This window comes from Aureobasidium namibiae, assembly GCF_000721765.1.
Source record: "Aureobasidium namibiae CBS 147.97 unplaced genomic scaffold scaffold_23, whole genome shotgun sequence".
NCBI classification, from domain to species: domain Eukaryota; kingdom Fungi; phylum Ascomycota; class Dothideomycetes; order Dothideales; family Saccotheciaceae; genus Aureobasidium; species Aureobasidium namibiae.
The window spans coordinates 226,164-241,687 of NW_013581186.1; the positions used below are offsets into that span (position 1 = coordinate 226,164).

General features: G+C 52.2%; 3 protein-coding genes across 3 annotated transcripts; 1 reads left to right on the forward strand and 2 right to left on the reverse strand.

Annotated features, from left to right (window-relative positions):
* Positions 1 to 3,347: 3,347 nt before the first annotated feature.
* On the reverse strand, positions 3,348 to 3,705 carry M436DRAFT_8690 (uncharacterized protein; the record flags this gene model as incomplete). Its single annotated transcript, XM_013567648.1, has 2 exons — positions 3,348 to 3,586; positions 3,651 to 3,705. Coding segments are annotated over 2 exons (294 nt in total), but the record flags the coding sequence as incomplete, so codon positions are not given.
* Positions 3,706 to 9,615: 5,910 nt separating this feature from the next.
* On the reverse strand, positions 9,616 to 11,776 carry M436DRAFT_76548 (putative cytochrome P450 monooxygenase; the record flags this gene model as incomplete). The annotated part of the gene is made up of 2 exons (XM_013567760.1): positions 9,616 to 10,959; positions 11,516 to 11,776. The coding sequence occupies 2 exons, from the start codon at positions 11,774 to 11,776 to the stop codon at positions 9,616 to 9,618; spliced, it is 1,605 nt and encodes a 534-aa protein (XP_013423214.1).
* Positions 11,777 to 12,206: 430 nt separating this feature from the next.
* Positions 12,207 to 14,075, forward strand: M436DRAFT_57198 (uncharacterized protein; the record flags this gene model as incomplete). Its single annotated transcript, XM_013567695.1, has 2 exons — positions 12,207 to 12,693; positions 12,751 to 14,075. 2 exons carry the CDS (start codon positions 12,207 to 12,209, stop codon positions 14,073 to 14,075), a joined length of 1,812 nt encoding a protein of 603 aa, XP_013423149.1.
* Positions 14,076 to 15,524: the final 1,449 nt, after the last annotated feature.

Here is a 15,524-nt window from a genome sequence, read left to right on the forward strand (position 1 = left end):
AGCGGTATGCCTGAATCAGTACGGCCAAGCCAAGTGTTCGTGTGGAGACTATGATGGAAGTGTCGTTCATGCTCCGCCCTTTTCAAGATCGTCCAATAATCTTAGCTCTTCCTTGTATGACCTACATTGATTCAGGAATCGTCATTGCTCTCGCGTCCTTGCTCGGTCTTCGGTGTTCGGTTTAGTCCGGCGCTGTGGATTTCTACTGATCTAGTAATGTTCATCCTGAAATGTTGTAGCGGTCTTACATGTGTTGTGTCGCCAATCGTCGTCAGATAGCCGCGGTCGATTTCACGGTTCCAGACGCTTGGTATCGGACCGCAGAGCAGTAGTAGTGTCGGCGGAATATACCAGAAGTAGCCAGTGCTCAAGTATTGGCAGAGACATTGGTGGTGGTGAAGAGACTCCTCAGTTACGTGCGTAGAGGTTCTGGGCCGTGAGTTTCCGGGGGGGGAAGGGGAAGATATTGTTTCCACCTAGAATCCTATAATCGAGAAATTGGATTCTAACATCGATTGTCCGTTGTCGTTGTGAAAAGGTTGGTCGATCCGGCATCGGCTGTCCTCGCGGCTAACTCGTATTTGAAAGACAACGTCAAAAACATGCAGTCGTAAGCGCGTGCCTGATCAAAAGAGGCCAGACAGAAACGGCGTTGCTGCTCGATGCGAAAGGGCAGGAAAACGGCGGCGGTCGAGGCGAGAACGCCCCCAAACGCCACGATAAACGCCTCTCACTCAAGGAGGTCGAGCCGGGAAGAAGCCACCAAACGGTATGCCCGTTATCTCGCCCTCATCAACCCTTTGCGGAAAATGGTCGCTCTTGATTGTGCTTCAGGAAACAAACTGTCATGACTCGGCATGGTATGACTCCGTATGTCTGATGGCAATCCAATGGATATGCGTTGCAAAGTTCAGGGTCAAAGGCGACAGAACTCAAATCCTTCTCGCAACGTTGTAAACAACAGACGCGATGCATGCCGACGTCAGCCGGGGACGAATCAAGAACACGCCGAAGACATCATTATGAGTTCACAAACCTGGCTCGGCATGATTCAATACCGTATGCCGGCACTTTAACCAGCGAACGGGCACGAAGGCTGGTTCTCGGCGGTCCGACGTTGTTGGTCCTCCGGCGACTGCGGCGAGACAGGACAGCCAATCGCCAGCCATGGAGTCAGCAAGGCACCGATTCGGGAGAACGCGGTCGAGACGATGACAGCGATAGCCCTCTTCTGGATAGCGGGTATTCTTTCTCTCACCGGGAGGCAAAGTTTCGGGACACGGTTTGTTGGTGTCAACCCTGCGATTTGTGGCCGAAGCGTACTCCGGAACATGGAGGCGGAAGCTTTAGGTCAAGGTATTTGAGATAAATGTTCATCATCATCGCGCGAGGTCAGCGGCGATGACAGTGGACATTGTTGACTCAACTATGATGGAGTTGGCGCAAAGCTCGTTGGGACAATCGGTCGCCACGGTGTTGCGACAGCAAGTGCGAATCGAGAGTTTGAGGAGGCAAGAGCAAAACACAAATCCAAGGCAGGAACAATGCAGGTCGCGCTGTAGTTGCATGAGAACAGAAAATTCACAGCTATCTGATTCCGACAAGGGGGTATATGGATATAGTACTCAAAAAAAAACAGTGCAACTCAGATGCAAACAGGAAAAGAAAAACACAAGAGTACAAGTAAAGGGAGGGGTAATCAACATTAGTACCAAAAACAAGGAATCCAGCCATGTGATGTCCTGTGCAAACCCATCGGCGTCGATACACGTAAAAGCAAAATGAAGGAAATCTAAAGATCAAAGGACCAAAGCCTGCCGACAGAAATCCCGCCCCCCAAGGTGCCTTCCAGGACTCCTCGCTAGGAATGATCTGTGAGATAAAACTGAATAACGATTAAGCAATTGCGCAAAGGCGTAGCCGAGCGCTGGGTATATAGTGTTGTAATGGTTGTGAAGCGGGTATATGTAGACGAATGCGCGCGTGTAGTGTGCATGTGTTTGTAGTGTTCTTGTTCGTTCGAGCTTCAGCAGAAGTCATATTGGTGTCCAGCCTGGTGTGTCGTGGCTTGCAGCATGGCTGTATTGTGAGCATGACTGTTTATTGTTGGCCCTCATCGTGATCGTTTTTGGTATCTTCGTGAAAAGAGTCTCGTCTGTGCTGGGGGGGGCTCGTCATCGTCCCCGACTCATCCTTCTAGTATGGTCTGGATTGATCTGGTGGCTGAGTGGTGGGAAAGGTCACTCCTCCGGACGTCTGATATGGGTTGGCCAACTCTCCAGGATACTGCTGGTGCTGATGTTGGTGCTGATGCTGATGCGTTGAGGCGTACGGCTGTCCAGGCTGCGGAGGACGGATAGCCAGGTTTGGATGCGATTGTGCCATGTACGGACTGGGTTGTTGTGCTGCACGCAAATCGATAGGGTTTCCTAGAGGTTGCTGAGGATGGCGCCCAATCTCGTGATTGGGATTGCTTGAAGGCTGCTGTAGAAGCGTCTGAGGAGGGAGGGGCTGGTATGCTGATTGTCGATATTGCTGGTACTCGAACTGCGGAGCTTCTGACATGGCGCCGTAAGCCTGTTGCAACGGTTGCTGCTGCATAGAGTAGGCGGGTGCCGCCTGAATCAAACCGGATCTAGTAGACGAGGCGGGGCTCGCAACTGAGTGAGCTTGTGTGTGTTGTCTAGCCATGGCCGTAGAATCTTGTTCAGTGCTGTAGGTAGACGGTCCTTGTAGGCTGCCACTGGTCGGAATATACATAGGGCCACTAGGACCTTGGTACGGGGTAGTTGGGCTTTGCTGCTGAGCCAATGACATGTATGAATCGGTACTCCTCCGCGAGTAAGCAGGGCCAGTGTCGTGCCCCATGGGTGGTGCAGGCTGCATTCCATAGCTTGCAGCTCCTGGACTTGGAGCAATGCCCTGCGCGGTATCAATACTGCCCTCTAAGAACCTCGCTGGTGCGGGTATAGAGCCGTGCGGAGTGTTAAATACCTGGGGGTGTGACCAGCCAGGAGGTGCAGTCGGGGTGCGCGAGCCAAACGAAGTCTGCGGAGATTGCAGCAGAGCTTGTTGCTGCAGACTGTAGGGGGCAGGAGGCATGTTCTGCGGAGCTGTGCGAGGATCGTATGCTAGAGGGGGTCTTTCTGCGATCGAATAGCCCTGTGACGGGGCGTGGTCGTTTGAGCGATGTCTCTTGTTCGGGTCCTCGTCGTAGCCAAAAAGCGAAGGTCCTGCTTGAGCATTGGTTCGGGGAGAATATGGAAGAGTGCGTTTAGAACTGTCGTCGCTCGTCAGCTCTGGGGGTCTTCTTTTAGCACTTAAGCGTGTGCTTACCCGGCTACATTGCGATTCTCTTTGCGCAAGCGGAGTCGCACGCCCTGGTCCGAGAAGGTTCTGGAGAGATGCGTGGATTCAACAAGGCCCTGCCACTGCTTCGCCTGCACCACGTTGAAGGGCTCGGATGTGATGGACTTGAGGAAGACAACCTCTCCAGTATCCTTTCTGAGCTCGAACAGACTGAAGTTGAGCTTGTGCCTTCCCAGCACACGGATTGAAATGTCTCCGAACACGAAGAAACCGCCATCTGACGTTGCGCAAATGGTTAGCCATGAATGTGTCACACGTCCGAGTTGATCGCGCGTGCTCACCTTCGTTATTAATGTCTTTAAGTCTGTGAAGAGATGATACGCTTTGGCCAGTGATCTCCTGACCAGCAGCGACTTGTGAAGTGGAGCTTTCGCTCGAGTTAGATTGTTGTTCCACCTGAAGAGTGCATTGCATGAACAGGTAGGGGCTTTGTAGGAATTGCCTACAAACAATGTTAGCTTTGCACAAACGCGTCATGCTGCTATGCTGTACGTACTTTCCAGGATCCGCGCTGGACGTCACCTTCAATTCAATGATCGGTGGAGGATCCACCGGTTTTCTGTCTGTGTACGCCATCGTGATTAGCGAAGCTCAAGGCGGCTGACGTGCTGGGACGATTGCTTACTTTTTTCTTTACCTGTCTGTGTTACCAGGGCTTCCCTTGGTTGTTGGCGAACCACGAGCTCATAATCGCCGCTGTGGGACAACATTGTTAGTTTGGACTGTAGAACCGTGGTAAAAACAGATGTATCGCTGCTGGGGGCTTGGCGCGACTGTTGCAGCCTTACCTATCCAGCGCTCGATTGCTGGAGGGTGGTTGCTCTGGCTGAAGATGATATGGGTAGTTCATCAGAATCCAGCATGTGAGGTGCTCTCCGACCGAACTGCACTCTCAAATCGACCTGGCAGAGCGTCCTGTTGCAATCTGGCCTGGACTGATGGACGAGGTCGGGAGCTTCCAGTTAGATGAAGACAAGACAAGAGGCACGGGAGCAGGCGAGTAACCACTCTTTCGGGCCCTGCTCGAATGAACACAGTGGTCCTGACTCTGTACTCGTTGATTGGGACGCGTCTGGCGGGAGAGTCGCGTTTAATCGATTCCGGGTCTGACGTATGAGCTTCGGACAGGTAGAGATGGGCCCTTTCGCAGCGCGGGGAGATGAAAGGATGATCGAGTTCGCGGAGAGGGATTGTCTCAGCGATGTTAGATGCGGCTCAGAGGTTTCCATGCGCAGCGACAACAGAGATGCAGGATGTTGTGATGATCAGTGGTGGTGGTTGGAGGTCCGTAAACGTTAGAATGGCAAAAGTCGCATCCAAGCAGGTGAAGAAACGGTTCGCGTGATCCTTCCTCTGCGCACGAGTATGCGGCGTCGAATTGGTAGAAGCTATCAGACGTTCGAGAGCGGGTCGGCAACCTTATGGGAAGGCTTGCAGGTGACGAAGTCAGGACCGCAGAGCAAAAGGCTGACAGGCAGCAAATAGTTACGTCTTCTCGATCGACGACGAGATGGTTGCGGGTGGCCTATAGATGAGGGCTGTGACCGGGACGAGCCAGCGGAACTGATCCGTGGGAACGTGGTGAGCAAAGCGTGGTCAACTGGCCTGTGCAAAAGACAAGCTGAGTCGAGTCCTGTGGTACGGGGCTCGTACAAACGCACGCCTAAGCTTCACAGTGCTACTGTATCTGGATCGACAAGTGCAGAGCTGCGGTACAGCAGTTGGGTTGCAGGCGGAGGGTTAATGCGGGCCTAGGGACGCCGTGGTTCGCACAGGCGGGAGGGGCAGCAACCGTCGCGGACAGGTGCGAAATGGTCGAGGCGGCGCCGGGGAGCGGTGCTTGTTGATGGTAGGCTGGCCAAAAAATGAAAAAAGGGCTGAAGAAAATGGCGGCTGCCGAATGGTATTTCTCGTGCTGCGCAGGAATGAGTACTTGAATCGGATGGTAGCTTCAGCACGAAAGGGCACTAACCGTGGGTGATGTTTGGAAAAAGTACCGGCCCTAGGCGCTGGTCGACGATCTGACTGGTTCAAAGTTGCACTCTTCCCGCGAACGATGTCTTTTCGCTCGATTCGCTACCAAAGATTCAAAATCCCGAGTCCTTGCAAGCGTCTCGGGAAGGCTTCACTGCACCCATATAATAACCCCCAAATGCCGAGTCCTACACAGTCACCGGATGTCGCTGAGACCTGACAAAATCCACTGTCTCAGACTTGAGACTAGGCAGAATTCATTCGGAGTCAACGTCTTGCCTTATGACTGGGTGGCGGCAATGTCCCAGATGGAATTAACGGTTTTTTGTCAGCCTTAAACGCAAAAATTCATGGTCAGACCTGGAGTTTGGCTGGTGGTTGCTGAAATGAGAAGGGAGATTGCGATCATTTCAACCGATCAAGCAACAACAGCAAGCAGCAGCAACAGCAGCAGCAGCAGCTCCAAGCCGCCGTGGCATGCTCCTTCAGGAAACGCCCCCTCAAAGAAGGGCACACCTAAGCATTCAAGAAGCCGCATCGCGCAGCGCAACGTGCCTTCCCTTCGGTCGCTCCGTCCGCTGTCCCTCACATGCAAGCACAAAAAGGAGGCGCCTCGCTCAGACTCGCTCCCTTGTTCCTGTCCCTGGCGCGCATCTGCTGCTGCTGCTGCTGCTGTTGCTGCTGCTTCCCTCTCGTACATGTATATCGCATGGACGAATATTGTCAGGGTCTCTAGTCGTCAATCAATCGCGTGCCTTCGGGAATCTCGCCGGGACGCGCGGGAGCTGCTGCTGTCAACGTGGGACGGCGATATGAGCTGCCCTCTCCCGCCGTCCATAACAGGATAGCCTACCGCAATGATATCAGCTCCAACCTGCCAAGATGCAGCGCCATCACGTCTGTGTGTCATGCAAGACATGGCCGTTTCGCACCGCGCTGTCCGGTCTCTGCGTCCTGACCTGTCAACAACATCCCTTTGCGCGCTCGGCCTCTCTGTCTCACTGCTTCGCTCGCACTTCGTCACAGCTGGATCGAGTGCCACTTCCTAGACAAATCATGCGGCGAGCCTTTTGTGCAGCCTAGGGTGCATCTAAGCGACCTTCGCCATCGCCGTCAATCGGGAGGTTGTGCATTCAACATAGCGCTGTCCCCTGTCAAAAGGACGTCGACATAGTGAACACAAAGCGCCACGTTTCCTCGCGGATGCGCGCAGTCGCGTGGCATCCTGGCTTACAGCTGCAGGTCGCCTGCAGCTCACAAGTCAGGCATTGTCATGGTTTCCGTTCGTCTCGGGTTTCGCAAAAGAAGATTAACGGTCAAAGACATTTCTCACTCAAATCTCCACGTGGGCTTGGACATAAATCTTCAATTCCGAACAGCCCTGCTTGACGTGCATTCAACCGACAGTCATCATGTTTATTAAGTCGTCTTGTCTGCTGTTTTGCCCCAAACCGCTTGCCCTCCACAACATCGTTCTATTGACAGATGATCGCATCGATCGCATTAATGCAAACAGACCGAATCACATCACCAGGATGTTTTCCAAATCTGTATGTCTATCCCACCGGGTAGCGCCTGAGGCTAACCCGGAAAAGGCCTGCATACATGCTTAAGCGATTATGAGGATTATAGAGGCCTTGTATCTGTGATATTATTGCTCTCGCTATCACCACCCATGCATGAACATTGCATAAGGAACATGCAGTGTGCTCACTGACGGTCAGTTGCTATTTCAGGCGAGTATGCAACACATCCCTAACCCCTCTTGCAAGATACTGTAGATGCACACGGCACTATTTTGAGACACGACTGTTGCAAGCGAGGCCTGTTTGGGATCTTTCTCCACAGATAATACTCCGTACGCATGTCATTTGACGAGTCAGGCTGCGGTTGACTTCAGACTTCAGCTATCGATACTCGTGCAGACCCGTCACATCTGCAGTTCATGCAGGACGCAGGGCAATCCAGGTGCTTGAGAGGCTCAGTCAGCAATCGACTTGATCGCTGAAGAATACGCCGCGCCAGACGCCTCTCCGACCTGAGCCGCTCCCCGCGTTTAGAAAGCGATTCGCAAAGACCACACGGGCGCGCGTCTTCCCCTCGTTGTCCGAGTGTCAATCAGGGAACCTGCATTTGTACTTCCACTCGAAACCGTCGTCGCTGCTGCAAGGAATGTCAATTGGGCCCGAAGCTTCCTCTGTTGAGAGGCTGGTCGGGCTATCACGAACAAAAAGGTTTGAGCTTCGGAACAACGTCCTTCGACAGCGTGCGCCAGCATTCCCGGATCGACGCCTAGCCAAGCTCAAAAGCACTGTACCTTTTGATGGCCTTCGCTTTACTTTATGCCGGACCAGCAAGTCCAGCACATCTCGTGCGTGAAGGAGGGAAGGAAGGTTTCTTTCGATACACGTGCAGCGCGCGCGTCTCACGAGATACATGCTTATTCTGTGTGACTCTTGCTTGCGGCTCGCCCGCTCGAGAATTCGACCTCGGCTATCGAGACGAGATTCTTTCGAAGCGCTCGTGTTCGTGAATCTTCTTCTTGTCACCGTTCTTCCAGTCTAGCTAGCACAGACTGCACAGCCTTGTAGATGTCTTGAACACTAATCTATCATGACCTTACGAAAACAAGTATAGATGTCCATATCAACCTTCGATCGACTATTGCGCACTTTTCCGCTACCGTTCGGTAGAACCTTAAACGCGCGCCGCGCTCCCGAAGCCAGCAAGAGCAAGCCTCGGTGTGTGGAGAAGTCTTGGTGGAGTCCACAGCGTTAGCACCGGTTTCCTTGCTCGCACTTTACCCACCAGACAAGCGTCGCGAAGTGTCTCACTATATCATATTCTGCGACAATTCTACGTTGTCAATCCCGTCGAGACATGTCTCTGATCCTTCTTCTCTTCTACGACGCGCCCACGCCGAAGACGAGGACCGGACCGGTTTCTTCTGGAAGCAAAAAAACGGGACGTTGCTCGTGATCTTTTCAGCCTCGAGGCTAACAGTAGAGACCCTCATGTCTTGAATCCCTCACAGCGAAAGATGCTCCACCGTAAGGGGCGCCTCGGCTTAGCACTATCGACTCCAAGGACCGATTCGGATGTGCTTGTCATCGGACATTCCTCTTATGGCGGCGCGTTCTTCGTTCGTCTTTGAGCAGCACGTGGCATCCGGATTCCGAGATCAGCCTCTCGTGCATGGCCGTCATATGACATGCTGAAGCCTGAGCCTCGCTGTCATGGGCTTGCGCGTGAAGTTGCACGGCGTGCAATTGACTATATGAGCATTGAGCATACCAGATAAAACCCGAGACGAGAAGCCTATCTCAGGTACTGGTCATGTCTTGTGTAACTAACATGTCTCTGTCTTTTCGTGCCGTGCCGGCGACGTCACCCACCGATGAAATGCACAACGCGTGTACGAGTAGCTTCCGCGCGAAACAATGGAATGGCTCCTCGGCCCGCCCGAACAGGCAGACCGTTACGCACAGTGTTCAGCATCTTGAGTCACGTCTTGTTACTGCACAGCAGGGCGTACGGTCGGTCAGCGCTCTTGCAAGCTCCGGACACGGTTCGGAATACCAAGATCAAGCCATTCATGGTGGGAATGCCACCGACTCGGCGTGCAGCCACTTTCAAGATTCAACAATCCAACAGGCTGGCCGCTGGCTCGTAGTCTTGTTCAACAGCCTGGACTAGCCTGATTGCGTACACAGGGCCGATGTGCGATACGCAAGCTATGATGAAAGGGCTTGTGGTTGAACAATCTTAACACTGGTCAGCTGAGCAAGCCAGTCAGTGCTCACGCGAGTAATGATGCTTCCTAAGGCCTGCCGTGAGTCCTGTCAGGGTCCTGTGATAGATTCGTCCTGCGCGGGTGTGCGCGTCACAAACCGTCTTCTCCCATGGTTCTGAGCTTCCTTTGTGTTGAACTTTGGCCAACTCCATCCACCTACAACGGTCGTGTCCTCGGGAGCTTTGCGGCTGAGGACACCAGAGCATACGATCACTCTGGCTCGTTGTCATTTCAATGAGAGCTCATGGAAGCAGCCAGTCTCAAGGTTACATGTGTTTTCCAGCCTGTTCCTTGCCGTTTGGTAGGGTTTCTCACGTCCAGCACAGCACATAACATCACGGGGCAAGAAACAGAAACATCCTGCATACAAGTGTGGTCCAAGTTTGGTTCAAGGAGATTGGCACAGGATCGGAAACGGCTTGATCGCGGGAAATTAAAGGGCACAACTGGTCATCACCAAGATAACGACGACTTTTGATTCAGATCTTTCCACAACGCAAACGTAGAAAACTGCCATCTGAAGCACCCCGCGGCTCAGCTAGGTATGCATCAACATGTTCCATGCCGGCATCGTCAACTACCGTCGTCTCAAAGTTAGACCATACGAGGGCCACAATGGCCTTCATCTCCAGCACTGCCAGGTTGCTCCCGACACACATTCTTCCGCCAGAACCGAACGCCCAAAACCATCGTGTCTTCTCGCCACCGCCGTCCACACCACCTTGCTCGTCGAGCCAGCGCTCGGGACGCCAGCGGCCGGGTTCGGGAAATACCTCGGGATTTCGGTGGAGCGAGTGTGCTGCTGAGACAACTCGTACACCGGCTGGAATGCCGTGGACTTCGTCGCCTGGTGGGCCCAAAGTGATGGTCGCTGGTGTCACGCGCGGTTGCCCTCCTGGGATTGCCGCGTGGAGGCGCAAAGTTTCCATCACCACTGCGTGAAGCAACGGAAGCTCATCGAGTTCCTTCGAGGATGGCAAAGCTGTGGAAGACTCTGCAGACGTGGGAGGATGAATTGGCCGTATCGAAAGCAGCTCCTTCCGCAGTGCTGATTGTACCTCGAGGTTGCAAGGACGACTGAGTTCCCAAGCAAGGTAGGTCAGTGTAATTCCAGACGTATCGAATCCAGCGGCCAGATGGTCCAGCATCTCAGAGGCCAGGTCCAGCCTCTGCTCTTGGCTGAGCTGGCTGTTCAGCTTCTCTGCGCTCTTTTCCTGCTTCTTGAGCATGCTTCTCAGTTGACCGTACACAGTGGGATAGTATCGAGCAGATTCCGCCGCTTTCCCCGAGAGTATTGCAGCTTCTGCAGCATCGCACCATTCCAGGCATTGTTCCTCGATAGCCACGCTCTTTCGGTCCACCCAGTCCGGGATCAGCCATCCACCGAGACCGAGTTTGGAGAAGAGTTGGAACACATTTGGCATCTCTTGGATCCAAAACAAGTACGGCTGGCGGCTCTTGTAGTCGTGAAGCCATTTTGCGCCGACCTCTGGATGGTCGGTGAAGTTGGACCCCTGTTCAAGACCAAAGATGTACGAGGTCACGACATCCAAAGTCACGGCGGAAAAGAGCTCGTAGGCTTCCAAGACACCTCCAGGAGCAGCAGCGATCCTGGGAAGCATGCGACCGCATAGAATCGTTTCGCCGATTTCGCGGAGTGCCGGCGAGGCTTGAAGCGACGATTTGGCGTAGACGTTGCTAATCATGCGTTTCCGCGCAGAGTGAATGTCGCGCTTCTCCATGGAGAACATGTTGTGCACTCCTCCGTACGCTGAGAAGGCGTTGGAGTACCATTCGCCCTTCTCGAACCCTCCAGTGTACACCTTGTAGGCATCGTGTCAGCGACCGTCGAACCGCATCGTAGCATTTTGTCCAGGTGAATGCAGGAGCATAGGTAGCAGGGTGATACCAGAACCGAGAATCGCTTCCTCCGATGAGGCGTGTTTCGGCTCCTGAAAACCACAGTGTTTCTGAGCGTGCTTGCCTCGCTCGCATGTTGTAATCGCTCCACAAGCTTTCTGACAACTGCACTGATGCCTCAAAGCATCGTGTGTTGCGACAGCGCGATCCGATATGTTCTGTGTGTTGCTAGTCCATTCAGATCCATTATCTCTAGGATACCTTGGAATAATTGAGTCGTCTTATAATCGAGCAGTCTCACATCCCCGTCGTAATCTGCTATGCGTATTCGTACTTGGTTGGCGATGACGGACTTTCGAGGCGCGGTCTATCGACAAGAGCTCCGAGCAATCACGAAATAGCTTCGAGCACCGTGCATCTTGATGGCCTTGCAGACTGTGCAAAGAGAGACTCGGTTCTGGCATTGACTCCATACTCCTACATTCACGTTATACATGTCAGAGTGACGTGACTACTTACCGTTCTAATGCCTCCATTGACACAGTTCACGCTTATCTCGTTAGGACCAAGACGGATCAGGGGACCGAGTCGTTCATGAGCGGCAAGAACAGTCGTGTTCTCTCTGCTGCACCATCGTGTCCATAGTATCCACGCAGGAGTGAACGATGCAGTCGGATGAGCAGCTGGTATCTTCGACAGCGGGGAGAAGAACACGGGTGCGATGACAAAGCGATATAGAGCATACAAGATGGCAGCTCCAAAGAGAACGGAGGCTAGCATTCTAGTAACTATACACCACAGAGATGTTGGGAAGATGGCGAAGGAGAATTGAAGTCGAAACAGCTCCTGAGCGGGGTCGTTCAACAGATCATAGCATCCCCATCTGCCAAGGTATATGACTCTTTTGTTCTTCACCCGTCACGCGGCTCCAATGGTCCTGACCTATAGATCCGCACCATGATTTCTTAACTCATCTCTGCATGCGTTGAGGTAGCGTTCGCCAATCGGCGACTCTCCTTGAGCGAAACTCGTTCAGATCGAAAAATAATCTGACTCCGAACCCTCGTCTGCAACAAGTCCTGGAGCGAGATGACTCAATGTTCCATACGTTGAACTGACATGTCCGCCAAGAGATAAGATGATTGGTGCCTTCCGAAATATATATCATTACGTCAGTCCAGCCTCCGATTTCTTTGAGAAACACAACATTATGAATCCCAAGAACCAGCAACTCAGCGTGCGACTGAAAGACCAGAGAATACCTACGACTACACTGGTAGACTTGCCAACCGAGCTTCTGAACCAGGTCGTATCACACTGCGCGGCCACTTCAGTGGGCCACCTGTCGAGGACATCAAGATCTCTACATGAATTTGTCGAAAAGGAAGGCTGGCGAACATTCACCCAGACTCGGTTTGCAAATTCAAGCCCTCTAGTGCACTGGCGAGATGCTGCACGCTCATTGACTACTTTGTCGCGCAACTGGCAAAGGCGGGCATTTCTTGCAACGTACCTTGAACCCTCAAATGATGCCTCTTCACTGCCTGGTGGACAACCGATAAAGAAATGGAGGAGACCAGCTGGCCAGACCATGGGTTTCCAGCCAGCGGTCGACAGTTATGAACACTTTATCGGGAGTCGCTGGACGGACCGACGACAAGTTGTAGCTTGGAGTGCAGGCGCCACTCTGATGATTCGTGTTCGAGTGAGGACAGCATCAACTGAAGAAGAATATCGAACGGCATCACCGCAAGATGTACGGGACAAATTTGAAAACAACGGCACGCGAGTGAAGTGGTGGACTTACAAGCCCCTGAGCAGTGTCGAGGGCCGCGACGACATCACCAGCGTACGAATTCTCAAGCCAGACGATCAGCACTCACGAAACAGCATCGACAGTAGCGAACAGATCATTGTCGGAACTGCCAATGGAGACCTGCAGCTTGTCGAAGTACCACCTGCTTCGGACAGCGGTGTCATCAAGACATATTATGTCACGAATGGCATATCTGTGCGATCCACATCGCTATCTACAGATGTTGAGAATACTCTGGATCAACTTCAGCACTTGGCTGCTAACCTATCGGACTCACGGATTGCTATTTATCGAGTAGACCCTTCCCAGTTCAAGGTCGCGCCCGTCAGTGAGATCGATGCAATACCTCGAAGCCGGAAGGGTTGCCGAATCTGGTCAACCAAGTTTCTGGATTCGAAGCACCTGGCTGTCGGCTTGGGGCCGTCTATCGAACCCATCAACATCTTCGAGGTTCGACCGGAAGGTATTGTGGAAGAACCTGTGAGAAAGATAGGCCTTACCGGAAGTGCGGATGAACTGGATCCAGTCAAAGCCTCGTCAATATACCCGATCGAGCCGCTGATGGATAGCAACGGAGGCAGAAACGGAAATCTTTTTTTGAGTGGCGGTTACGATGGCATTGTGAGATTGCACGATATGCGATCGCCGTCACCGTACACAGCTGTCTACCATGATCCCACAGACGACGCTGCGATCTATTCTCTGCTATCCAGAGGCAGGGATCGGGTTGTAGCGGGTGCTTCACGCCATGGATTGCTCAAGATGTTCGACCTCCGCATGTCAGGGGGCAGCATATATGACTACGCCGGAGCACCAGACACAAATGACTCTTCTATAGGAGATTGGAACGTCTTCATCAACCCTCGCGACAGATACGTCAACTCGTCTTGGAGAGGTCCAAACAGCTGGATGCGCCGAAGTGCCGAAGGCTCTGTTTACAATCTCTCCTCGCCATCACCAACCTCACCCTTCATCTTTGCAGGAGTAGAGAATGCCATTGTCGAATTCAATTTCTCTTCCGTACTCGACAAGCACCCGGATCCGATATTCCTCGGCAGTTCTACGAAGGCAACGGGTAGACGGGACAACACGCCTTCCTACCTCCAGCACAAGCAGGATATTCTCAACTTGGCAATGTACTCACAGGGCACGGATGGCTCTAGAGAAGGCATGAAACTGCGTACTCAACGCAGTGTAGACGAGACGCTCGGTCAAGACATCAATCCCGCTGGTCTAGACGAACGCTGGAAGGAAAACCAGTAGAAACGCTTTTCGAGTCAGCATGCCATCTCCAAATACAAGCGACACGGCTCGGTCGCCACTACTAGAAATGGACCTTCGGTCTTAGCCGAGCATACAGTCGCAACAATAGACATATGCATGATGCATACAAAAAGTTCTGTCAATCAATCGGTCCTTCGACCTTCTGACGTTTCGACATCTTGGGACTGTCATTTCCTCTGATCCGGTTGCCCGTCCGGGCGATCATTCCTATGCAGAACCGCGACCTTTTATACACACTAGACGGCTGAGAAAGAAGGTTGATAGATCATGTCAAGCTTATGCACGACGGAAGATCGACAAGGATATAGTGATGCTCGCGAGTCAGGTCGGGCACTTTTTCGAAGCAAATTATAGACTTAGATCTGTGAGCAGAGAGACGATATCTAAATCTATCAGGCTTCTGTACCGTATCACTTAGAATGTTGTGACGGTGTATGGCGTTCCGTTGCCATGTTTCATGCACTGTGACAGCTTTTGTCATCAGTGGCTACAGTTGAATCAGTGTTTTGATGTCCTCTACCTGGACCTGAACACCGTTTGTTTCTGCGCTTCTCATATGCTGTATGTTGTTCCAGTGCGTCCTGCCTCTTCCAGTTGCTCTTGCGTAACTAGACTCTTGCCTGTGCTGGTCAAGGACAGGGTCGCGATTATGATGTGTCTCAATTAGCCACGTTTTACTCAAATGACTCATTATGCTGACAATAGCTAGTAGAGTATGGCTCTCACATCCATTCAGCACTACTGGTGAGCATGAATATATGAAGTAGCATGGTTTTTGCGTTTGGTGTTTGGTGAAGAAAGATCTCAAAAGACAGGGTGATACCCAAAGCAAGCATTATTTTCACATATATGATTATAGCACCACGAAGACACGTTCTGATAGCTTGATAACACACCCAGATCGTCTTTGTGGTATATTCCACCTTTCATACCGGTATCAGCTTAATTGGTCTATTATTGGGCTTGAAGTGTCCAAATGATGGGTTTGAAATGGTCTAGATTTGGAAGACAAGAGCAATTGAATGAATTGCACTCGGTGTTTTGCCAGATAACAGGATATACACGAACGAGCGACATACAAACCGAAGACACAGGCAAGAGATAGATTGAAGCTTCCAAAGTGCCCTGAAGACAGACTACGGATCGTGAGAATGGTTGCTGTCATCACTCGAGTCGAGAATAATGAAGACAGGGTGTGTCATGCAGCCAAAAGCTGCGTGCACAAATTTGTATAAAACTCACGACAGGTCGGAAGAATGATTTTACCGTAATCAGACGACGTGAAACGATACAATTGTGAGAGCCTAGATGTACGCAGTGATGCAACCAGAGAGAAAGGTAATCGAGAAATCGATAGTGATGGAAGCAGTGATGGTCTAAGGCGATGATTGTGATGTAGGTGACGAGACGGCGAATGATGGCGACTCA